This window comes from Gorilla gorilla, chromosome 8 (genome assembly GCF_029281585.2).
Source record: "Gorilla gorilla gorilla isolate KB3781 chromosome 8, NHGRI_mGorGor1-v2.1_pri, whole genome shotgun sequence".
NCBI classification, from domain to species: domain Eukaryota; kingdom Metazoa; phylum Chordata; class Mammalia; order Primates; family Hominidae; genus Gorilla; species Gorilla gorilla.
Window position 1 is genome coordinate 47,409,304 of NC_073232.2, and position 26,339 is coordinate 47,435,642.

Consider the following 26,339-nt stretch of genomic DNA (forward strand, 5'->3'; position numbering starts at 1 on the left):
GTTGCTCCATGTCCAAGTTGGAATCTTCAGTTATACTTGGGTTCTTTGGTCTGGGCTGTTTTAGGAACATGTTTTAGGAAATCAATCAGTATTGAGGCTCCTCCTTCATCTGGGTCTTCTCATTGTGAAACTGATAATCATCTAACAAAGTTGCCTTCACAGGGGAAAAAAGGTCTTTCTAGCCAAGATTGGTTAAGCAAGCTGGTTAACAATGGGTCAAGTAGGCTGGGCCTGGTGGTTTATGCCTGTAATCCCAGCACTTTGGGAGGCCGAAGTGGGCGGATCACCTGAGGCCAGGAGTTTGAGACCAGTCTGGCCAACATGGTGAAACCCCGTCTCTACTAAAAATACAAAAATTAGCCGAGCATGGTGGCGTGTGCCTGTAATCCCAGCTACAGGGAAGCCGAGGCAGGAGAATCACTTGAACCTGGGAGACGGAGGTTGCGGTGAGCTGAGATTGCACCACTGCACTACAGCCTGGGCGACAGAGTGAGACTCTCTTTTCAAAAAAAAAAAAAAAAAAAAGGGTCAAGTTGTCATAAATACTGCTTAAGACTACTTACATCCATTTTTTACTAACGTTTACATAGCAGCTATTAAATATGTTATAAAAGTTGAGGGAAATAGCCATGTAAAACTTATTAAAGTGAGGTCCTTTTTTCCCCCCCTTTTTCTTGAGACAGGGTCTCACTCTGTTGCTCAGGCTCGAGTGCAGTGGCACTCAAGCCTGAGTCATAGTTCACTGCAGCCTCAAACTCCTGGGCTTAAGCGATTCTCCCTTCTCAGCCTCCAGAGTAGCTGGGACTATGGGCTTATGCCACACAGCCTGGTTAATTTTTTTGTAAAGATGGAGTCTGTTCCCCAGGCCAGTCTTCCTGGCCTCAAGCAATCCTCCTGCCTCGGCCTCCTAAAGAGGTCTTATAAAATAATGAACTCCAATATCTGATTTCCCCAATTTCCTTCAAATTTTAGGGTCTTAAGGTATAAGTTATACATAATGCTGAACTATTGCATTTTACAGTGAGAATTTATCCTTAAATATTGTTGGACTAGGATACCCCATTCTCCATGATGTGCTTATTTCATATTGCATGCCTGTATCAAAACATCTCATGTACCCCATAAATATGTAACTACTATGTACCCACAAAAATTTAAAAAATGTTGTTGTACTATTTTAAGGTTCTTTTCATCTTTAAGGTTCTTTTCCTGAAGAGAATTCCCATCAGCAACAGATTATCTCTTTAAAGCATTTTTACGTTATATGTTCTAATATATACAATTGTATAGAAAAGAGTAAAATGAACCATTACCCATTTCAATATTTATCATGTGCAGTCTTGATTTTTCATTTTTTCAATTTTTATTTTTTAAGAGACAGATTCTGTGTTGCCCAGCGTGGTCTTGAACTCCAGGCCTCAAGCGATCCTCTCACCTCAGCCTCCCAAGTAGCTGGAATTACCGGTGTGAGCCATTGTCGCCTGGCTGCAATCTTGTTTTTTATACTTAATCCACATCCCACCTCCCCAACCCAGAATATTTTGAGGCTAATTCCGTACATATTTACATATATATACATCTCTCAAAGAAAATAACTTATTTTCCATTCTTCATATATCTATTCCTATAAATAATGTTCTTGGGGGAAAAAGTTTTCACATATAATTTTTAGTGTTACCAATTTGAGCATTAATATTTTCTTCCTACTAGGGACTGGTTTGGCTGAAAGACAAAGAAGCAACACATTGTAAACTTTGTGAAAAGGAATTCTCACTCTCTAAGAGAAAGGTAAGGGAGGTAAGAAGTGAGTCCAAAAATTTGGGGTGCAAAAATGCTTCTAATTTTATTTAAAGTGTTTTTTTCCCTCTGATTTTTCTGTTTAATAGCACCACTGTAGAAATTGTGGGGAAATTTTCTGTAATGCCTGCTCTGACAACGAACTACCTTTGCCTTCTTCACCAAAACCAGTACGGGTTTGTGATTCCTGTCATGCATTGCTCATTCAGAGATGCTCATCTAACTTGCCCTGAGACTCCAGAACTAAATCCTTATGTATGAAATTACCTACAATGAATGTTATGATGTTGTATACAAAGGTAACCAGACAGCTCTTCTTAAGCGGCTTTCGGTCAGTATTTGGTACCAGTTTATCTTCTACATATTCAGCTCATGGAAATTACAAGTTATATGATATTTCCTTCCCCATTGTTTTTCAAAATGTATTTTCAACAGAGCATGCTTAAAAATCATGTAACTCATTAAAAGGCCAGATAGCAGAGCTAACGCAACTTGCCTTATCTTGTAAAGGCCTTAAAAATAAGGCTTCAGATTGTTTTTTTCTTCTGAATTCTGTCAATTTGGTATTTGATGGTGCCTGCAATTCTCTTAATGCACTTTAAAGCTTCACAGTTCTGAGACTGGAAATGCATAAAACTTTTAAAATTATTAATATTCTAATTCAACAGATTTTCATTATCTTTGTAAGATTTCAACTATATTTATTTGCCCTTTCTTCTCCCCTTCTCCCTTTGCCTCTTGCATTAGACAGGGCCAATATTTTGTCCTACATAAATTTCCTCTTGGTCTCTTTAAAAATCAGTTATTGTCGTGCTTGCTGAAGATTTTCAGCTACAGTGGATTAAATTAAAAGGGGCATTATTTGGCCTCGGCCTCTACTTTTTTCCTTCTCATCTTGAAAGGAAGTTACATATAACCATCTTTCTTTTCCTGATTTATAGATCTTCCCATATGCTGTTTCACTAAATTGCTGTTTTTTTAAGGGGTGACTCAGACGCCAATTCAAAGATGAAAACGCAAATCCTTCCCCAGAAAAAAAAGTATGTAATAGTAGGGGATGTTACAGGCTCCTTATAAAGGTCCTCTCCTCTAAGCATTAAAAGTGAGAAAAAAATCAGAACTTTGCTTTGGTAATGTATGAGAGTTCAGTTCAAAAAATTTTGTATTAACATTTTCATTGGAGTAAATTTTAGGAAGTATCACATTGTAGTGGCCTACCTGTATACATCCACAGTAAAATTTCACCATGTCCATTGAGCACCTCTATGCCAAGGGTGTTGAGATGATGAAATATACACTTGACCTATTTCTTTTTTTTTCGAGATGGAGTTTCACTCTTGTTGCCTAGGCTGGAGTGCAATGGCACGATCTCCACCTCCTGGGTTCAAGCAATTCTCCTGCCTCAGCCTCCCAAGTAGCTGAGATTACAGGCGTGAGCCACGGCACCTGGCCAGTACACTTGACCTATTTCAAGCTGACTCAATGAACACTAATCCAAGTTATATTGCTTATGGCATACTAAGAATTTAACCTGTATAAATTACCTCTGAATAGTTACATAAACACTATCAGTCACCATTCAGTATCCTATTTTTTACATTAATTTTTAACCATGCACTTTGTGAGCCTATAAAAAATACATAGAAAATTTATGGATTAAGAGCATTATATTTAGTGGTTAATCCTAGGTACCTCCCTGCCTACAAAGGAGTTCTTATTAATAAATACTTCAGGATCTTTTCTTCATGATATATGCTTCCATGAAATTTAAATTTTTCTGAATAGCCAAAGTATGAAATGAATACTTTACTTGAAGATCTATTTTTTCCAAAACCCGTAAATTTCCAGTCAGCTTTTGAGGTGTCAGATGTGACACAGATTTCTAGATGGTCTTTCTTGAATACTGACAGAAATATCCTCAAGAGAGGATTATATTCTTGAACCATTTTGTATTGATAGGTGGGATGGGCTAACATTTTTATGATTACTGAATAAACAAAAAATGAAATTTTCAAATAGGCTTTTTTATTACTGTGCTTAGAACAAATTTTAAAATGACTGACTTAAGTTGCTTAAATTCCAAGGCTAATTTCATTCAACAAACCATGATTTGTAGTCATCCTTTAAGTTTCTCACTTTTCAAAACTCATGTATCAACACTGACTTGCTTTTTTTTTTTTTTTAGGCAGCTTTTATGACAGCAACTTGCTCCATGTAGTTTTGGCTTATTTAAAAACTATACTAACTTTGGATTTTTCTGTTACAAGACTTTTAACAATCATCTGTATTTTGTGATTGTGAACTCGTATTCATTTTACTTTTCACCAACAGACTTAACATACCATTCCCTCACCTAGCAGTACTACCACAATAATGCTATCATGGTGCCAAGGAATTACAATTGTTATTCTTCTAACCTATGTTTAAAAAATAAAATGTGAATTTTATGAACTAAATAAATATTTGGAAAATTAGCCTGCTTTAAAAGGGCAACTTTGGTTTCATTAATACTGTATACTTTTACTGCTTTAAGATGTTAAGAGAGTAATCCTGGGAAAATAAAACACATGCAACTTTCAAAAAAGACAGGTGGTGTATGCCCTAATGATGTTTAAATTGCTCATTAAAGGAAGTGGATACAAGCGTTAAGATGAATCATAGCTTCAGTCAAGAGGCTCCACATATATAGGCTGCGCCGGCTCCCTCTCCTAAATCATAGACATCGTATGTAGTACCACCTTCTACCACCACCTTCTACCAATTTGATTTTAGAATTAGTAACTGACACAAAGCATTCTAGGACAGACGCCATACTATTATCTCCCACATTGACATTTATTAATAACATTTCTGGCAAAAACAAGTAACAAGTTCAATAACTGAATTCACATCAACAGGTTTCACTTTGATTCATTAGCCAATTTGGAAAAAAGCCATATTGATCAAAGGGATTAAAATTAAAAAGCACCTTTTCCTTGCTACATATAGATTCTTTAAACTAAAACTCCAAGCAGATATCAGATACAAAACCCAACTGCAGGATTGTTTTTATTGACTATGACATGGACTTGTTGCTTACATTTTTTTAAAGTCATCATTTATACAGTTATTTAAACTCTATTGGGCAGAAAACTGAAAATACAATTGTGAGAATTATACTCCATAGTAAATACCTATGTACTTAATACTGAATTCTTGTGTCACTGAGAACCTTAACCCTACTCTAAGACATCTTGCGATAACCTGCAACTGTCAATTTTTTGGAGACATTTTTGGTATTTCGGTCAAGTGCTGAAGGGATTTTACTCCAAAATCTAGGGCTAGAATTCAGCTTCCAACACTCTCATACCCAGGTAACACAATTATGAATATTCAGAAATCAATACCTCTTAGATCATCAATGTTTCAGAGCTATGCCTGATAAATGATATTTGAAAAATAATAATATAGAAATAATTAGCTGAATTTATACTCCTGAAGCCACTTCATCTTTAGGCTTTATATTTACAGTGTTGTCCAGGAGGAACTAAAGAAAAAAGTTACACTAATTATTTGTCAAGCTCTATTCCAGATGTCTGCTTAAGACTTGCAGTTTACGCAGAGGTGAACCATTATCCTCTAAAATTACACCACACTACTTCTTGTAGAACTAATAGTAAAATACATCAACCCAAATCTTATGAAGGCAGCACATCTTTAGGAGTAACTAGTATATAAAAAGTATCAACATCAGTGGTTTGAATATAAAAATTTATTTTTAAGTCAAAGTATGCAACAAATAAACCTACAGAAAACATTTTCCCATCACGATCTGTTGCTTTACCAAATAATATTTTGAAAACACATTCCTTCAGTCATTATAAAGTTCTTAAAATACAAAAGAAATTAAATCTGTAAGAAAGTCTAGTAGACCAGATGCTGTTGTCAAGACTTGTATGTTGGTGTTTTTGCTTTCAGTACATCCCACGCCATCCACCTCCACTCATGCCGCCTTGCCCATAGTAACCTCCACTGCCTCCACCACCACGGCCTTAAGAAAAAGATATTAAGAATCACTCAGCAGGAGATATCTGCATAAAATAATAAAAGTAATACCTGCACTTTAAAGTTTGCACTACATATGCAGACTAACACAAACTGAACTAGAGATACTTACCATAACCACCCAAACCATCAGGAGTACCATATCCTCCACTGTAATTGTTCCCCATTCCCATTCTTCCAACTGATCCATAGCCTCCCTGATTATCTTTAAAAAGAAAAAAGAAAAAAAATTGAGACTCATCGATAAGCAGCTAACCCTGTGTATTTTAAAAACTTTACATACCCATTCCATCTCTTCCGTAGCCTCCCATTCCAGAACCTCCCATGCCAGAGCCGCCTCCAGGAGTAGAATTCAAGAAGAGTTCAATATATCGATGTTCTTTAAGAAAAAAACAAAGAGTAACAGGGGAGAAAGGAATGATGGATCAAATTCATCAATACAAGCTTTGTGAAAAAGATCAATTAAGTAATATTAAACAAAGTATGCTTATTAATTACTAGTACAGCGATATATAAAGCCCACAGAAAGCCATTATAGAGGTCAAATGGTTTTAAATCCCAACAACGGCCAAGCGTTGCCTACAGATCTTAGAGCCTCTTATTTTATAAATTCACGTTTAGGAAATAAGATAGCGTGCCAAAGACACCACTTACGCATGTTATTTTTATCTTTAGACATGGCAGCTACTGCATCTTCATGTGTCACAAACTCTACATCTGCTTCTCCTGTGGCTCTGCCATCAGCTCCAATATCAATATGAACTCGTATTGGATTTAGTGGTGAGAAGAACTAAATAAAAGGAAACACTTATTTACTTTTCTATTGAGAATATTAAATTACCACATACCTTGATTTTTCCTCATCAATTAAAACAAACCCTTCCACTGCCCTGTCAGACTAATAACTTAGTCAACTACAGAGGTTCTGTGAATATCAGAGTATACACTTAGGGATAATGTAAAGAATTTACTGCTTTTAAAATAAGCAGACAGGCAGGGCGCAGTGGCTCACGCCTGTAATCCCAGCTACTCAGAAGGCTGAGACAGAGAATCGCTTGAATGCAGGAGGTGGAGGCTGCATAAGCAGAGATCACGCCACTGCACTCCAGCCTCAGAGAGACAAGAGTGGGAGACTGTCAAAAAAAAAAAAAAAAAAAAATACACACACACACACACACAGAGAAATAGGGGATATCATGATTTGGAACTATGCAGTTTGAATAAAGCCAACTATTTAAGACTATATGAAATTGTTCCCCAAAAGATATCATTTGGTTCTAATCACAAGTTAGCCAGGTTTTAAACTATCATTAAAAGCACTTGGAACTCAGGCCAGTTGATTTCCCAGTAAGATCTAGAGCACACCATTGCTTTTAAAGCCAGAGAGTCAGTACTTTTGGCTTGAATGGCCATTGGGTCTCTAATGTAACCACTCAACAGGCAGAGGAATGGTGTGACCGGATTTAGCCCATGGACTGAAGTTTGCTGACCTCCTAACAAATCTGAAACCAACCAGTTTCACATCAGCGACAACAGCAGCATCTATTCCTGTTATTTCCAACTCCTCAGTTTCTAATCACTATCTAGCCTAGAAAGCCAAACCAAATCACTAATATTTATATATTCACTCTTTCAAACCCTAATACAGGCCAGGCGCAGTGGCTCACGCCTGTAATCCCAGCACTTTGGGAGGCCAGGGCAGGCGGATCATGAGGTCAGGACCAGCCCGATCAACATGGTGAAACCCCATCTCTACTAAAAATACAAAAAATTAGCCAGGAGTGGTGGGGTGTGCCCCTGTAATCCCAGCTATTCAGGAGGCTGAGGCAGAAGAATAACTTGAACCCGGGAGGTGGAGGTTGCAGTGAGCCGAGATCGCGCCACTGCACTCTAGCCTGGGCGACAGAGCAAGACTCTGTCTCAAAAAAGAAAACAAAACAAAAAACCCAAAAAACAAAACAAAGAACGGTACAACAAAAGACAGCAGCACAAAATGGTATAGTCATCACCATTCTATGCTGATCAGTCTTTCATTATACTCTTAACTGGACTTCACGAATGTAGCTTTTTACTTGCTTGAATCCTATGTAGGTTAACACACAATGGATACAAAAATATCCATCAGTGATTAGAATTAAAGGTAGATCTAATTAGCCAGGCGTGGTGGCGGGCACCTATAGTTCCAGCTACTCGGGAGGCTGAGGCAGGACAATGGCGTGAACCTGGGAGGCAGAGCTTGCAGTGAGCCGAGATCACACCACTGCACTCAGCCTGGGGGACAGAGCAAGACTCCATCTCAAAAAAAGAATTAAAGGTAGATCTGTTTTTATATTCAAGGGATTTTGGTATTAAGCTATAAACATGAGAACATTAAGAATGCTTAAAGATTTAGACACCAGGATAAGTATAAAACCACTAATAGTTATTAAAAATTACTCACATTAGCAATGTCATTTTCAGTTGCACGAAAAGGCAACCCTCTCATATGTACGAAATGACCACCATGAAAACCTGAACTTGCATCACCAGCTCCACCATAGCCATGTCCTCCCATACCTGGAAAACACAATTTGCCAAGATTATAAACTATTACAGATACAAGTAGGGAAGTATACATACATACTATACAAGGTATAAAGCTCTATATAGGAATGCACTGAAATTTGTCTGAATTAACTTTATACAAGTTTCCTATATTACCACTAAGAGCTTGCAAAGCAAATACTAAAATTTACCTATGAATAAAAATGTCTTTAATATTTATTTTACCTCTTCCATCTCTCATTCTGTCATCAAAGCCATCATTCCCATAGCCGTAATTATTATAGCCACCATAGTCATCAAAACCTCCATAACCTGTGTAATTTAAGGAGAAATACATGACTACACACTTTCCAGAGATAAATTTTATAATTTAGTTTACAAAAACATTTTGTGGTAACAGTCTGTGTAACTTGATTGCAAGTTTGCAATTCCCAACTTAAAACCTATGAAAAAAGCAGTCAACGTGATGGAAATTTAAAATCTCAGAAAGTTAATTAAGTTCCGACATGTAAATTAAATTTCATCCTTAGGCAAAAAAAGGTCAAAATATGCCAACATCTTAATTTTAATTTCTGTGTTAAGTTTTCTAGGTGCCAATATGTGCATCAGTCAAGTCCCACAGCTAGCCATGGGAATCCGTATTTTCATGAACAGGTTTTAAAACCTAATAGGTACTGAAATTACTGCCATTTCTGTATTTCTTGACAAAGTGTCAGGAACATTAAGAAAATGACAACAGAACCTTTGTTCATTAGATACACATACCACCATCATATCCATCACCTCCTCGTCGCATTCTGTCATACATACTTCCACGCCCAGCTCCATAATAACCCCCTCTTCCTCCTATTGGTCTATCATATGGTCCCGGTCGCTGTCCCAGCAATCTTCTTGGTGGATCATAAAATCCTTTGATTTCACTCCTGCTACTTCTGAAGATCTCAATATACCTATTTAAAAATGTTTTAAGGTACAGGTTTCAGCATAAATGTATTAGTATAAATTAGATACTGGGCAAAATGCAGTAAGTTTTTCTATATCTAGATACATAACCCAATTTAAATTGCCTAAATACACCGTAAGTTAACAGTTTAAACCTACAAACTTAATTAAATATTTAAGTTTTACAAAGAAATTAGTCACGGAAAACAATTCATAAAGTATAAATATATTTTTACTTTGTCTCTTTTAGTACATAATAGGTGTTTTAAAGGAAATAGGTGATTATACAAAAGCATTTATCAACAACATCCTACAGAGAAATGGAAACAATCTAATTTTAATTTAACTATTAGCATTAATTCCCCACCCAAATCTGTAGTTTCCAAGTTAAATTTAGATAATTATCAATTCTTTTAAACTACCCCAGAAAAATGTTATGGCTACCCCCCCATTTAAGCAATAGTGACCCACAACCCCCAAAAATAAAAATTTAACACCATCCCAAACTCTCCATCCCCACCTGTGCCCTATTCTTTCCTTGTGTTTCCCCAGAGCATTTTCTGCTATCTCCTTTGAAGCAAACTGCACGAAGGCCTCCCCTGTGCTTCTCCCCTGGTAGTCCATCGTCAATGTTATCCCATTTGGCACGATTTCCAACCCTTTAACCCAAGGACAAATAACCCCATCAAGGGGAACAGTGTTAAAGGCTGAAACATTCCCATCTGAATCAAATATTTAAAACAAGTCTAAACAAAACAAAACAAAACAAAAAAGCTTAGTTTCCCATCACCCCATAATACAAATGAAAGATTTTTTCAAATATTACTGGATTAAATAAATTTTTTGCGACCAGTGTAAAAACACTGTGGAATTACACACACTCTAAAAGCCCACCTATATTACATGAAAAAAGGCTACAAAATCAAATATATGCTCCATATACTAATTCACGGTTCATCACAATTCTCAAATATGTTACTGCACATTAATTAGGTTTTACATATTCTACACATTCTGTATTGAATATTAACTGGAGCATATTATTTTAATACATTAACCAAGACTATCATAGTTAAACTTAAAAGTCCCAAAATCAAATGGTTTTACAAATTAAAAACAGTAAAACAATACAAATATAAAATTACAATACTACTAAACTTTGACTAATACTAGAGGTACCTTGAAAGAACTGAACTATTTCCTCTTTGCTGCAACCAAATGGTAGTCCACGAAGTCGTACTGTCCCATCACTAGCGTCATTTGGACCATTATGTTTCATAACCCAATCCATCTCAATACCGTTTGATTTAAATGCTATAAAAAATAAACAAGCACATAGAGCAGTCAATCAAAATATACTCTTGTCAAGAGGTAATGAAGAAACACCTCTCAGAGGTGCCACAAGAGGAAATGTAACATGGGGACAACTGCTGTGACAACGCCACGACAAAATTGTAGACCACCTTTCATATTTTGGGGTACGGAAAAGACAATGAGACCTGACCCCTCCTACGGAAAAGTACTGAATTTCGTAGTATCAATATTATATATTGCCTAATTTTAAGAAAACTTGCATAATTCTACCACCAGAGTCTTCAAACTATTTGTGTCCCCTGAATGCCAACTCTAGCCTTTCCTTATCTCTCAAATTTTCATTCACCACTTTTCAGGTTTTTATTCAACTGATTATTCAAATTCTTTAAAACTTATTCAGAAGTTGCATATAATACCAGTATCCACTAACATCAAGAGCCTAAGTAAAAAAATGCAATAAGTACTGATTGACGTTGGAAAAATATCACGGAAGTCTAACCCTTTTAAATGCACTACAATTTTGAACACATCAAACTGTCTTTGAAGGGCCAACACTCCCACCTCTATTTTAGCCAAATCTAGTTTAAACTCACCAAGAGCAAGATTATAAAATGACTGAATTAATCAGATTAAAACTGAGGTCAAATGCCACTCAAAAGTGAATGCCTTCCAACAGTACCTGTGTTTTTGAAGCCACTGGAGACAGTGTTTAGAAACCAGTTTACTCAAATTTTTAATCAAATAGATTTAAACAAACTTTAATAGGTAATATACTTTTTAATAAAGCATAAAAGGTACATCTAGAAGCCCCCCTTCCCCTCCAAAATAACCTCAGTTCCCAGTTCCCTTCCCCAGAGGCAACCATCCTTCCTTTTAAAATTCCGTAATATTTACAAAAGAGGTGAATGCAGAAGTCCTTCAGCTGCAGAAACTTACCAGAACCTTACAAATCTCATTATGCAGCTGTAGGAATCCTACTCACCTGAGTATTTCAAACCTTTCCCTCACCACCTCCTCCCCTGTAAACAAAAATTTGTTCATTTGACTCCTTTATGTTTGAAGTTCATATTTCATATCAACAGCATTCACTAATGCTTAATTTCATGTCATCTATTTGTTGGTGCAACTCTTAGGGGTGGCATCTGCAAAGGGTAAAATATTTTTCCCTAGAATTCATGCACTTAAAATAAGCTAATGTAGAAATTCTCTGGAAGTGGTTAAGTGCCTCTAGTGTCAATCACCTTCAGCCCTAGGTGCCACTCTAGACATAGAAAACCAAAATGGGAATATAAACTTTTAACTGACATTACAACTAGTTGTTATGCACACAAATAAATATTATGAATGTTCTGGGTCTGAATCCCTACTCTGCCACTCACTGGCTACCTGAACCACTTTACCTCTGAGCCTCTTCAATTGTAAACTATAGCAGTTGTACCTGTACCTTACTGGACTATTCAAGTGCTTGGTCTGCCTCATGGTAAGCATTTACTAATGGCAATTGTTACTGGATTTTAAGGGGCTCTGCAAAAGCCAGTGAGCTATACCATATACAAAATATGTGAACCTTGAAGGACAGAAAACAATTCAAGCCTTGAAAAGAACTGAGAATTATTAAAAATTTTATTTCCCAAAGCCAGCAAAGGCTTTTAAAAGTTTAATACTATTCTAAAGAGTAGCTCTGAGAGGAGGAGGCCCCAACCCAGTTTGGAAAAAAAAAAAAGTTCAGAGATGTTTTGAAAATGCCTACCGTTTTATTTATTTATTTTTTTTAATAGCACCAACCTAAAAAACAAGTGTTTCCCATAAACGGTGATTTACACAGAACGGAAAAAGTGGTACAGATCTACCCTCACTGCTTCATGAAAAATTGAAGAACTCTGCAAATTCGACCTTAATCTGTTGTGAGAGGATCTTAGTGGTACGATTTGCATTTAAGGAGCAAATGCTTAAAAAAATATATATAATAAAAAGAAAAATTAATTTACCCATAAATCTTAGCAATTCACAGGAAAAAAATACCAGCAAGCCAACTGGATTTTTGGATCAGTCTGTACCAATGATAAGACCCAATGAAAACAAAAAAGTGTTATCAGTGTTATCTGTAAGAAACACTAAACTGTTAACACAATTTTTAATTGCGGAAAACCCAACCAAACTCGGAACACTTAATCTATTTTATAGGGTGACCGTGTATGCAAAGCACATACAATAAAAACAGCCTCACTCTACCAACCCCTTCAAAACTAAAAATCCTACCTACAAAACAAAAACAAGAAAAACTCTAAGGGCACAGGAAGAAGCAATCTGCTCTAATAAAGCTGTCAGAAACTACTTAAAACAGTTTACTAATTATTCAGGATAATCCACCTCAACCTTTCTTTGCAACAATGTCATGGCTAATCACTACTCTGCTTTAAGAATTCTAGGTGCTAGTACCAATAAAAGATACCACAGTTAAAACATGAGAATAGCTTTGGTCAAGTTTTATGAGACTTTAAGTATAATTTTCTAAACATTACACCAAGTGAAACAAGCCGGTCACAAAAGACTACATATTGCATGATTCCATTTGTATTCATGATTGTCTGAGGCTTGAGGGGAGGGAGGATGCCAGCAATGGGAATGACCAGTAAAGGGTATGGATATCTTTTTGGAGTGACAAAAATGTTCTAAAATTAAATTGTAGTGACGGTCACACAACGCTGTGAATGAATGTACTAAAATCCACTAAACTGTACATTTAAAATTGGTGAAGTTTACGGTATGTGAATTATATACCAAAGTCGTTAAAGAAAAAAAATCCACTAAAGAACAAATGAAATAGAGAATCCTCTTAACACGGAGGCATAGCCTATCTTCTGAAGTAATACATAAAGGATTTTACGCATCAATAAATAGCTTTCTAAATGGTAGCCCAGTGGTCAAGAAATGAGAATGAATTTTATTTTTTGGAAAAAGTGCTGATGATTTAAGTTTAACAGAAAATTTACATCATTCCTTCCCAATGGGCTTGCTCTTTACAAAAACAAAAAAACTAGACACACCCCTAATAGCTTAAGGAGGTAAGGTCTCTAAATCTTTAGTTCACTAGAACCAGGTTTTTATCTACTGCAGTTCAGTCAGTTGTTTACCAAAACAAGGAAATCAAAGATAACATTATTTTAAAAAGGCAATTAGATGGATTTCCAGATAACGGCACAAATGAAAAGAGGACAGAAAAAAGGTATGTAGTCCAATCCAATTAGTAAAGCTATTTGTTATATCATATATAACTTTACAGGACAGTCTGGACTATCTCTTCAAAGGGTCACTCAAACCTACTGTTTCAAGGTAAGATTTTCGTAAACTTTTCCTTGGCAATCTTGAGAAAGCATCACTGAACATCTTCAACAATAGTAAGTTTTTGTTTGTTTTTAGAGCTGGAAAAGTAGGTAACAATATTCTTATAAAGTTTTACATGAATTATCAGAAATTCTTACTCTCAGGCCTTTCTCGTCCCTTTTGTACTGTCTTCAATGAAAATTACGGATCCAGTTCTCAAAACTCTCATCCGAATCACACCACCACCACGTGACTGGGTTTACAATTTGTTTTTCTGTTTAGTAGGCTTATTCCCTTGTTTAAAATACGATTACAGTGTACTATACTCCTACACTAAAGAAAAAACATGCCTAGCTACTAAAAGAAAATAAACCATAACCGTATTTTGAAGTATTTTACTTCTAGAGCCTTAATGCCATCGAAAAAAAAACTGCACAAAATACAACTCTTGGAAGATTTAACATCGAAAGCTCAATTTCAATACACACACATCTACCATCACTGGGTTGTTTTAACTGTTTCCCAAAAGTAAAACTTAAAAACAAATTCTAACATATATACGCCAAACTACGCAAAACAATTGCTACATCACCCACCCCCACCCCCACCCCCAAAGTTCAAAAAGCAGCAATTATAGTTCACTGGGCCCAGACGACCTACTTGAAACATGCCCATCTCACATTCCTATTTGATAAATCACCCACTTTTCTGCTCACAAAATCATCCCCGAAGTCCTTATTAACGTTTAAACATGAAAAAAAAAAAACCCTTTGGAAAATCAGTACGTACTCTTTTCGAAGTTCCAAATCTGGAATATAAGGGCCGGCTAAGCGTCCTTTATTCCTCCCAGGAGACTTTCCGTTTATCTAGCTGCCCTAGAGACCAGAGAGCTAGGGAGAGTACGCCCCTTCCCCCTCCCGCCAGCAGCCAAGCCTGGCTTAAAACCCTTCGCCACCGGGCGGCAGAATTACAAAGGAGGCCGTCTGCCTCCTTTGTCCTGGATTTGGGAGTTGAGCACCTTCGTCGCCATTGGCTTTCCTCCCCCAGCTCCAGCCTCTCTCATCTTGGGAATCTGCGTCAGAAGTCACTCGCAGTCCCGTCAGCCCAGGTAGCCCTGCCGAGACTGCGGAGGAAGGGAGGCCGCGGTGGGAGGCCAGGCCCATCCGGCGCCATTTCCATTGGGAGGGCGCCCGGCAACCCCGATCCTCCCTCCACCCAACTGCCCGGCCTTTCCCTGCTCGCTTCACTACCCACCCTCATCCCTTCCAGGGAGCTTTGACCACCCCCTCCCCTGGCCTTCTAGATCAGTTTTCGGAAGCTGGGGAACAAAAAAGTAAAAAGAGCGGGGAAGGGCGGGAAGCCGAGGTGGCCGCGCCACTGTACCCAAAATGGCGGAGGCCAAGCCAGCAGGGAAAGGGGGAAATGCTGGATGTCCCCTACTTCGGGCCACGGCGTCGTCCACTGAATTCCACCTGAGCAAGTCCTCCCATCGGCAAGCCGCCCTCCTTGAAGTGGGAGATGGTCGGGGAGGCGCAGCCCCGCCGCTTCCAAGCGGCGGCCTCCGAGCGGCGACCACCCCACTACCCCCCAACCCAGCCCCTCCCGGCCTTTCGTCCTTCTCCCGACTCCGCTCTCGAAACCACCAGCCCAACCTACCCCCTTTTACTTCAGATACCCTGTCAGGCGATAGTTACGCCGACTCTGGTGCTCGCGGGGTCCAGTTCAGAGAAGGGAGAAGTCGTTTGCCTCGTGTAGCGCTCGCCACAACGGTTCTCCCAACCGTCTCCAGCGGTGACAACCGCTTAGGGAGCTGCGCAGCACAGCTACTGGCCTGGGGGGATGGGAGGGAACGAGCAAGAAGTGGGGGGCGGAGCGAGAACTGCGAAGGCGGCCGGCCCCACTCTCGCGAGACGGGAAAGTCGGGTTCGCCTGGCGCTGGCGGCACGCAGCGCGCCTGCGCGGTGGTGGGTTGCGCAGCTGTTGGGGGCGAGGTAGACAGAGCAGAGGCTGTTCCAGTTAAAGAGCTGCTGCGCGCACCGTTTTTCTTGCTTACGTTAGAACCATCCAGTTTTCAGAGCGTACCATTCTGCCGCCTCGGGGCGATGGCAATCGCAGTTCTGCCAGTGTGTAGAAGGGACCGTGCCTTAGCGCTCTGGAGAAGTTCTCCGGTGATCTGCCCCCACCGTGAACAAATTCTGTGAGGGCCCCGCCCTGGCTAGGCATCAACGGCGCGGAAAGGGCCCCACGTGGTTCGACCGGCAGACGCGGGGCGGATTTTCTGGTCCACCATGTTTGCATTGTGCGGTGAAAAATAGGAGTGTTTCTGGGCCGCGAAGATGAAAGCTTCCACCGGGACCGATTTCGGCTCTCGGGCTGGGTGTCCGCCTCCTTCCCCTGGCCTGCAGTTGCTGGCCGCCCGCCAGCGCGCTTCGTCCCAATGTGCCGCGCGGGATCCGGGTTTCTTGGGTGTATTCTTGTCCACCACGTTACCGTTCTCTCTGCAAATCCTTCCTCTTTTTCTCCTCTGGCCTTCGCGTTTTCATCTCTCCCGCCGTCAGTGCCTCGGAGACTGATTAGCCTGTGGAGGCCGACGTTGGGTTGTTTTTTATAGTTTTGCGTTGTTGAAAATTGCGCTTCCAAGTGACACCTAATAAATAAGTACATTTTGGTTTTGCTGTCATGTCACCAAGGTTCCTAATGACACATTATGGCCTTTTTTTTAAGTTCCAAAAAAGGCTGGCCGCGGTGGCTTACGCCTTTGAGAGGCCGAGGGGGAGGATCGCTTGAGCGCTAAGAGTTGGAGACCAGCCTGGGCAACATAGTGAGGTGCTGTCTCTACAAAAAATACAAAGATTAGCTGGGCGTGATGGCAGCGCACGGGAGTAGATGGGACTCCCGAGTAGTCCCAGCTACTCAGGAGGCTGGGCAAAAGGATGGCTTGTGCCCTGGAAGTTGAGGCTGCAGTGAGCCGTGATTGCGCCAGTGCACTCCAGTCTGGGAGACCGAGCGAGACTCTTGTCTCAAACACAAAGAAAAACCCCGAATTTCTGCGCAGAGGGTTAAGGGGAAGCCTGGTAAAGAGATCAGTGCAAGTTCATCCTGGCTAACACGGTGAAACCCTGTCTCTACTAAAAATACACACACACACACACACACACACGCCGGGCGTGGTGGCGGGCCCCTGTAGTCTCAGCTACTCAGGAGGCTGAGGCAGGAGAATGGCGTGGACCCGGGAGGCAGAGCTTGCGTTGAACCCAGATCGCGCCACCGCACTCCAGCCTGGGCGACAGAGCGAGACTCCGTCCCACCTCCCTTTCCCCCCGGCCAAAAAAATCAGTGCAAGTTCAAGTACAAAGGTAGGAACATACGTGGGGTGTCAGGAAGATGGGGTAATGTTAGAAATGTGGATGAAGCTAGATTGTAGACAATCTTCAATGTCCGGCCCAAAGACTTTCAACTTTGTGGTACAGACATTGGGAAGCCTGTTGGGGGTAGGGTGAGAGGTGTTAGCAATGCAGGAGGATGTATAATTTTTTCTCCCATGAGATCTGCAGTGTGTAGGATGGAGACAGGTAAGTTTCCATTACCTTCATTTAATGGAAACTTCATTTTAAAGCTTTAATTCATCCTCAAACCTGCTTAAGACGAGTGTGGGGCAGTAAGAATTCCCTAAGTCATGGTGCTCACATACCCCCAATGGCCCACTCCCTAAAAATACTCAGTGGAAGGAAGAAAGGACAGTGTTATCATCATTAAAAGAGATGGAAAACCAAACAAGGATGCTGTAGTAACAATGGCTCATATTTATTTTTCAGGGTTGTAAAGAGCAAATGGAGTACAGTGTGTAGCATAAGCTACACACTGTACTCTTACAACCCTGAAAAATAAGTATCTTCATTTTATAGATGAAGTGCCTAAGTCCTAGAGAAGTGAAAATAGTTGCCCAAGGTCACACAGTTGAGTGGTAGAGCTAGAATTGGAGCCCATAGGGTTTTACCCAAGGGCCGGGGTCTTAAAACACTATGAACCTTCGTGAGGTTACAAATAACTTATCTATAACTTAAGGAAACAGACATCATTTTTGGAAAATTGAGGTTATGTCACCTAATTAACACTGGAGTTACCATTTCAGGAGACCTGTGGTTACTAGCTTATTGGCTGGAGACTTTTTGAACAGGCCTGAAACTTTATAGTCCCATTATCACTGACACTGTGAGTCCCAAGACACTGTGAGTCCCAACCCCTCTCCCTCCTTTTAAAAAAAAAAATTGCTGTATTAATAAGACTCTAAGCTCCCACAATTCTGATGGAGTTCTTCCCTTGGTCCTCCTGGGTTCAAGTTACATGGCTACTTCTATCCTTTCAGTCTTTCAACCGATTTGGCAGATGGAATTCTGTAATCTCCTTCACTCCTTGCTTGAATTCAAACAATTTGTTTTACTGCCTAATTGAATTTGGCATTCCTTCCGCATATTTTGTGTGGTTATGGGCCACAATCTTAAAATCATTCTAATGACATGACTGACTTTTCACTACCAAACTGCTGCTTGCTTGCTTGCTTGCTTGCCATAATTTCTTTGGGTCAGGCACTCTGCCAGTGTGCATGCTCAGGAAGGACTTGAAATTGGTTTACACATTCCTTTTGCCTTTTTATTATTACAGTAGGAAGTTTTGAGTTAAAAAATACACTGTATAGGCTGGGTATGGTGGCTCACGCCTGTAATCCCAGCATTTTGGGAGGCCGAGGCAGGTGGATCACATGAGGTCAGGAGTTTGAGGCCAACCTGGCCAATACAGTGAAACTCTGTCTCTACTAAAACTATAAAAATTAGCTGGGCGTGGTGGCACATGCCTGTCATCTCAGTCACTTGGGAGGCTGAGGCACAAGAATTGCTTGAACCTGGTGGGGCAGAGGTTGCAGTGAGTCGAGATCGTGCCACTGCACTCCAGCCTGGGTGACAGAACAAGACTCCGTCTCAAAACAAACAAACAAACAAAACTGCTACATAGTCATAAATGTACATTTTATTTGGCTTCCTATTTTACTACTTTTCTTAAAAAAAAAAAAGTCTTGTCAACGATTCCCATTTGCAAGTTGAATCCTGTAAATAAGGCTTGGTGAGACTGGCTCACCACTGCTCCAGTGATCCCTACAGAATTGTTTCCAGACCTGTCTGTGTGGAATTGTTTCCATAGAGATGGTTAAAACCAAGGACTGCCAGCTGCTTTTGGGACTTTTTTTTCTCTTTGTCTTCCTTTTCATCATTCCAGTGCTTTCCTATTAGCATAGAGATCAGAGGGACCCTGGAGAGGATCTTGTTAGAGACCATAATGAGAGAAAAGATGAAAAAGGAGAAGGAAATAGAAGTACCCATGTGACCCAGAGGAAAACAAGACAACGAACACGTGATCATGTATTACACCATCAGGATGAAGAGGAGAGGAAAATTCCGTGCAGAGCCTGAGAGAAAAAAAGAAATTGAAAGAGATTACACTCTTCGCAGGGAGGGAAGGCACATTAACGAAAAATTGGTTAAGATATTTGTTCACATATCCCCAATGGCATTGTAAAGTACCATAAAAACTGGATTATCATAATCTTTTGCCTATATAAAAAGCAAATAATCTAAAAAATGTAACAAAATCCACTAAATTTCATCTAATTAAGGTAGTTAATGCCTTTTAAACACTAAGTTTGTGTAAGACTGTGAAATGCTTATTCTTTGGTTTACATCCTATGTATCTTGTCTTTAGAAAGCACTGATCTCCTTTATTATGGTTCAACATTGTTTCTCAAGACAAGACTGAATTACACAGTTTATGTTCTTGATACTTTTTTGTTTCTCTAAGTCACCTAAGTGTTCTTTGTGAATCTGGCAACCAAAAGGCCTGTTCAATCTTAATAATTATACTAAGTAAACAAATGAAAACTCAAAAGGAAGAAAGCACCTAAACATATTCTTTCTTTAATTTTTGAAAATAATTAAAATAATTGAACATTCTTTTTGTTCCAGTGAATTGCTGTGAAGGCTAGGGAAAGCAGCTTAAAAAGATAGCTACTTAAATTATTTAAATGAAATTATTATACTGCTTTTAGTGTGTCATAAGCACATTAATAACTTTGAAAATACAGCATTGATAATACAGTAATAGACCATTTCCCCCAACGTGATTTTTTTTTTTTTTTTTTTTGAGGTGGAGTCTTGCTTTGTCGCCCAGGCTAGAGTGCAGTGGCATGATCTCTGTTCCCTGCAACCTCTGGCTCCTGGGTTCAAGCGATTCTCCTGCCTCAGCCTCCTGAGTGGGATTACAGGCATGCATGACCACGCCCAGCTAATTTTTGTATTTTTAGTAGAGACGGGGTTTCACCATGTTGATCAGGCTGGTCTTGAACTCCTGACCTCATGATCCACCTGCCTCAGCCTCCCAAAATGCTGGGATTACAGGCGTGAGCCAGAGCACCCAGCCCCAACCAGATTTTAAGCTTCTTGGTGGTAGATAAAAATATAGATCTCATTATTCATATACCTGTGTTTTTAAGTCTGCAAAAAATAATGATGGTCACACTGGGGGCAGGGACACTTTAAGTCATTCATTTTCACTGCAGTCTTGCCAAGTTACTGTTTCGTGGACCAAGAAATGAAAAAGCCAGGAGATAAAGTAGTGTTTCAAAGTTTACCAAAAAAGTAAATGGCAAAACTTAGACTTGACTTCATAATCAGGGAGTCCCAGTTCTGACACCAGCTACCAGTGAATTGATTCTGAACCAGTTAACTTTTCTGAACCCCAGTTTTGTTGTTGTTGTTGTTGTTGTTGTTTTGTAGTGGAGTCTCGCTCTGTCGCCAGACTGGAGTGCAGTGGCGCGATCTCGGCTCACTGCAACCCTTGACTCCCTGGTTCAAGCAATTCTCTTGCCTCAGCCTCCCGAGTAGCTGGGATTACAGGCATGTGCCACCACACCCAGATAATTTTTGTATTTTTGGTAGAGATGGGGTTTCACCATGTTGGCCAGGATGGTCTCGATCTCCTGATCTCATGATCCACTGGCCTCGGCCTCCCAAAGTGCTGAGATTACAGGCGTGAGCCACTGTGCACGGCCACCTCAGTTTCTTAATCTCTAAAATGGGTTGTTAGGTTATTATATAGGGGGTGGAGATTAGTAATTGAAATAATGTTAATTCTAGTTCCATGCTGTTTTATTTATTTGTGTTTGTCCTAGCATTGTTAATGAATCTGGTTCATTCCTGCTGAACTCATTTAATAGCAGTGAATTTAATAGAATTTTTAAAATTAAGTACAGTATCCTAAGAACTACATTGGGAGCCAGGAAATTATTCCAGTGAAATCTGTAACTCATATGAACTATTCTGTGGGCAGAATAAATAATATTTCCGATGTAATGTGCTGCTGATTTTCCAATATAGGCAGATGCAGCTGTTATTAATAAATGGAAATTGATTTGAGAGCATTACTGAATTCCTAGTAGGTCAGTATATGTTTCCATCCATCCATAAAAAATACAAGTACAGCTTGGCACAGTGGCTCATGCCTATAATCCCAGCACTCTAGTAGGCCGATGCTGGCCGATCACTTGAGGTCAGGAGTTCAAGATCAGCCTGGGCAACATGGTGAGATCACGTCTCTACTAAAAATACAAAAATAATTAACCGGGCATGATGCTGCATGCCTGTAATCCCAGCTACTCAGGAGGCGGAGGTTGCAATGAGCCGAAATTGCGCCACTGTGCTCCAACCTCGGCAACAGAGTAAGACTCCATCTCAAAAAACAAAAACAAAACAAAACAGAAAAATCAAGTACATTCTATAATGTTGGATGAGCTAAAAAAAAAAAATGCAAGTTCATAAAGTGAACCTGTCCCTGACTTTCAAGAGCATACAGATACATTCCATTACATAGATAAATTACATTAAACTATAGCAAGTGACAAAATAGGGTAAGCACAGGGTGTTTGGGGAGCACAGAATCTGGCCATTCACACAGTCTAGGGCTTCAGAGAAAGCTTTCTGAAGGAGACAACTCATGAGTTAAGTGTTGGAGGATAAGTAAAATTTAGTGGGGCAAAGAAAAATAGGAAAGGCATTTACAGTTGAGGAGGCAGTAAGTTCCAAGGCATGGATGTACAAAATAACGGCAGAAGTGGAAACTCTAAGCAGGTGAAACATTGTAAAATAAGGAAGTAGGTAGGAACCAGATCTTGGAGAAGTTTGTGTGCTACCCTATGGAGCCTGGCTTTTAAGATTGACGATCAATGTAGTGCTTTTGGGTTTTTTGTATTGTTTTTGAGATGCAGTCTCACTGTGTTTCCCAGGCTTGAGGGCAGTGGCGTGATCTCAGCTCATTGCAATCTTTGCCTCCCAGGTTCAAGTGATTCTCCTGCCTTAGCCTCCTGAGTAGCTGGGACTACAGGCATACACCACCACGCCTGGCTAATTTTTGTATTTTTAGGTAGACACGGGGTTTCACCATGTTGGCCAGGCTGGTCTCAAACTCCTCACCTCAAGTGATCCACCTCTCTTGGCCACACAAAGTGCTGGGATTACAGGCATGAGCCGCCATTCCCGGCCAATGTAGTGGGTTTTTGTTTTGTTTTGTTGTTTTCCCTGAGACGGAGTCTTGCTTTGTCACCCAGGTTGGAGTGCAGTGGCACAGTCTCAGCTCACTGCAACTTCCGCCTCCCGGGTTCAAGCAATTCTCCTGCCTCAGCCTCCCGAGTCGCTGGGATTACAGGTGCCTGCCACCGCACCTGGCTACTTTTTGTATTTTCAGTAGAAACAGGGTTTCACCATGTTGGCCAGGCTGGTCTTGAACTCCTGACCTCGTGATCTGCCTGTCTCGGCCTCCCAAAGTTCTGGGATTACAGGCGTGAGCAACTGCACCTAGCCCAATGTAATGTTTTAATTAGATAGTTCTGATTAAAGTGTGGAGAGTTGGCTGGGCATGATGGCTCACGCCTGTAATCCCAGCACTTTGGGAGGCCAAGGCATGTGGATCATTTGAGGTCAGGAGTTCAAGACCAGCCTGGCCAACATGGTGAGACCCTGTCTGTACTAAAAATACAAAAATTAGCCGGGCAATAGTGGCACATGCCTGTAATCTCAGCTACTTGGGAGGCTGAGGCAGGAGAATCATTTGAGCCTGTGAGGCGGAGGTTGTGGTGAGCTGAGATTGTGCCACCGCACTCCAGTCTGGGCGAGTGAGACCGTGTCTCTAAATAAATAAATAAATAAATAAATAAATAAATAAATAAAGTGTGGAGGGTAGATATTGGGAGGGTAAGAAGAGAGAAGACTAGGAGAAGGACCAGTAGAGATGATGAATACTTAAACTAGAGCAATGGTATTAGGGATAGATACAGGAGGCTCTCTTTAAGAAATATTTGGCTGGGCACAGTGGCTCACGCCTGTAATCTCAGCACTTTGGGAGGCCAAGGTGGGCAGATCATGAGGTCAAGAGATCGAGACCATCCTGGCCAACATAGTGAAACCCCATCTCTACAAAAAATACAAAAATTAGCGGGGCATGGTGGCGCGCACCTGTAGTCCCAGCTACTTGAGAGGCTGAGGCAGGAGAATCGCTTGAACCCGGGAGGCAGAGGTTGCAGTGAGCCCAGATCGTGCCACTGCACTCCAGCCTGGCAACAGAGCGAGGCATGGTGGCGCACACCTGTGGTCCCAGCTCTATCTCAAAAAAAAAAAAAAAAATTAGGAGCTATTTATCAGCAGGGTTTAGTGCTTGAGTAGAAAGGCTGTGCATGGGTGAGTGAAAAGAAGTCAAGGATGAATTATTTTTGGCTTAGGGTTGGATGCTGAGAATTTTAACTGACATAGGAAATACAGGAATATTGGGTGTGTTGATTTTGAGATGCCATGTACTGTCCAAGTGAATGTGTCTAGTAGGAAATTAATCTGGATAGGAATGTAGATTTGGCATTCATTGACATATATTTTGCTTTTATACTTCAAAATAAGTTTTTTGGGATGGCCTCAGGCTAAGTAAATTTGCTGTGGAATCTGTTGTAAAAACTAGAATGAGAATTTATTATTTACAGTGAAGAATATAACTGTCAAACAAATGGAATGCAAATTATCCCAGTGTTTTTGTGGGGGATACTTCTGAATATTCTACATAAAAGGAAGTATACTCTATTAGTTATTATTGCTGTGTAACAAATTGCTCCAAAACTTAACAGCTTAAAACAACAAACTTTTATTATTTCACAATTTCTGTGGATCAGAAATCTTGGGGCAGCTTAGCTGGATGCTTCTAGCCCAGGATCTCTTTTTCTTCTTTTTTGAGATGGAATCTCGCTCTGTCCCTCAGGCTGGAGTGCAGTGGTGCGCTCACCTCCCTGCAACCTCTGCCTCATGGGTTCAAGCTGTTCTCCAGCCTCAGCCTCCTGAGTAGCTGGGATTACAGGTATGCTCCACGAAGCCTGGCTAATTTTTGTATTTTTAGTAGAGACGGGTTTTCCCAATGTTGGCCCAGCTGGTCTTGAACCCCTGACTTCATGTGATCCACCCACTTTGGCCTCCCAAAGTGCTGGGATTACAGGCGTGAGCCACCATGCCCAGCCGAGGGTCTCTTATAAGGGTATAATTAAAATGTCAGCTGGAGCTTCAGTTATCTCAAGGGTCAACTAGGGTAGGATCTGCTTAAAAGCTCACTCCCATGGCTATTGGCAGGCCTCAGATCATTTAAAAAAATAAAATTTTAGATTTTTGAATAGTTGTAGATTTACAGAAAAGTTGCAAAGATATTACATAGAATTCCTATATATGGCTCACTCAGTTTCCTCTGTTAACATCTTATATTTGGCTGGCACAGTGACTCACACCTGTCATCCCAGCACTTTGGGAGGCCAAGGAAGGAGGATTGCTTGAGACCAGGAGTTTGAGACCAGACTGAGCAACATAGTGAGATCTCATTTCTGTTAACGAATTTTTTTTTTAAGTTAGCCAGATGTGGTGGTGTGTGCCTGTAGTCCCAGTTAATGGAGAGGCTCACTTGAGCCTCTCAAGGTTGCAGTGAGCTATGATTGTACCGCTGCACTCCAGCCTGGATAACAGAGTGAGGCCCTGTCTCAAAAACAAAAAACAAAACAAAACAAATCTTACACTGATGGTAGTATCCATGCTACATTTGTCACAAGTTATGAAATTACATTGGTCCATTACTTTTTTTTTTTTTTGAGACAGGGTCTCACTGTGTCACCCAGGCTGGAGTGCAGTGGTACAATCATGGCTTATTGCAGCCTCGATCTCCTAGGCTCAAGCAATCCTCCTGCCTTAGCCTCCCAACTAGCTGGGACTACAGGTGTGTGCCACCATGCCTGTTTTGTTTTTTTTTTTAATTTTTTGTCGAGACGAGATCTCTCTATGTTGCCTAGCCTGGTCTTGAACTCCTGGGCTCCAGTGATCCTTCTACCTCGGCCTCCCAAAGTGCTAGGATTACAGTTGTGAGCCACCGTGCCTAGCTCTGGTCCATTACTATTAACTAAACTCCAAATTTTATGTACGGCTCAGTAGTTTTCCCCTAATGTCCTTTTTCTGTTCCAGGATCCCATCCAGGATACCACATTACGTTAGTCATCATGTCTCCTTAGCATCTGCTGGTCAGGTATTTTGTGGAATATCCTTCAACTGGGTTTTTTCTGATGTTTTTCTCAGGATTAGACAGGGGTTATGGGTTCTTGGGAGGAAAACCACAGAGGTAAAGTGCCATCCTCTTCACACGGTAATAACATGACTCTTTACCTTGATCACCTGGCTGAGGTAGTGTTTGCTAGGTTTCTCCACTGTAAAGTTACTCTTTACTGTCTTTCCATGCTCTGTTCTTTGGAAGCAAGTTACTGAGAGCAGCCCATACTCAGGGTCCAGGGGAAGTTAAGCTCCATCTCCTGGAAAGGAGATTAGGTAGTTAGCTAGATAAGCTATTTGGAATTCTGTAAGGAAGTTTGTCTCTTCTCCTCCATTTATTTATGTAGTCTTTTATTTATGTAAGTATGGGTTATGGATATTAATTTTATCTTTGGGTTATAATCCAATACTGTGTTGCTTCTTTTGTTACTCAAATTGTTCTTGCTTCGGCCATTGGGAGCTCTTCCAGGTTGACTCCTGTATTCCTTTTTATTTATTTTTTTGAGTACTGGTTTACTTTGTAGTACTAGAAGAGATTCCAGCCTCACCTGGTCTTTTCCCTGCACTTATGCTAGAATCAGTCATGTCTCCAGGAAGCTCCAGGTCTTTTTACTACTAGAGAATGTTGTTTAATTTCCACATTTTTTTGAATTTCCCAAATTTCCTTTCCTATCTGTTATGTAATTTCATTCTATTGTGGTTGAAGGACATGCTTTT

General features: G+C 40.4%; 3 protein-coding genes across 22 annotated transcripts in view; 2 read left to right on the forward strand and 1 right to left on the reverse strand.

Annotated features, from left to right (window-relative positions):
* RUFY2 (RUN and FYVE domain containing 2) overlaps positions 1–4,381 on the forward strand; it is a 64,056-nt gene extending 59,675 nt beyond the window's left edge. For all 8 annotated transcript variants that reach the window (XM_031014990.3, XM_055353646.2, XM_031014992.3 and 5 more), the window contains 2 exons: positions 1,711–1,788; positions 1,887–4,381. In XM_031014990.3, the coding sequence (XP_030870850.1) occupies positions 1,711–1,788; positions 1,887–2,030 (222 nt within the window). In that variant the 3' untranslated portion in view covers positions 2,031–4,381. The remainder of the gene's footprint in view (positions 1–1,710; positions 1,789–1,886) is intronic.
* A 230-nt stretch (positions 4,382–4,611) lies between these two features.
* HNRNPH3 (heterogeneous nuclear ribonucleoprotein H3) lies at positions 4,612–15,793 on the reverse strand. Of its 8 annotated transcripts, none has more exons than XM_004049497.3 (10): positions 15,641–15,793; positions 10,507–10,641; positions 9,848–9,986; positions 9,151–9,335; positions 8,611–8,697; positions 8,282–8,397; positions 6,496–6,631; positions 6,125–6,220; positions 5,954–6,046; positions 4,612–5,827 (listed from the first exon to the last, which is right to left on the reverse strand). In XM_004049497.3, exons 2-10 carry the CDS (start codon positions 10,616–10,618, stop codon positions 5,751–5,753), a joined length of 1,041 nt encoding a protein of 346 aa, XP_004049545.1. In that variant the 5' UTR covers positions 10,619–10,641; positions 15,641–15,793; the 3' UTR covers positions 4,612–5,750. The 8 variants fall into 8 exon arrangements, with proteins under 8 accessions (XP_004049545.1, XP_018890333.1, XP_004049546.1 ...); XM_019034788.3 differs by having other exon boundaries at positions 15,622–15,793; XM_004049498.3 differs by having other exon boundaries at positions 9,196–9,335; positions 15,641–15,785.
* PBLD (phenazine biosynthesis like protein domain containing) overlaps positions 14,888–26,339 on the forward strand; it is a 41,492-nt gene continuing 30,040 nt past the window's right edge. Inside the window, exon 1 of one of the 6 annotated variants that reach the window (XM_019034801.2) lies at positions 14,888–15,073. The gene's annotated coding sequence lies outside the window, so the exon portion shown is untranslated. The remainder of the gene's footprint in view (positions 15,074–26,339) is intronic. The other 5 variants (XM_019034800.3, XM_055353656.2, XM_055353657.2 and 2 more) reach the window with 5 other exon arrangements.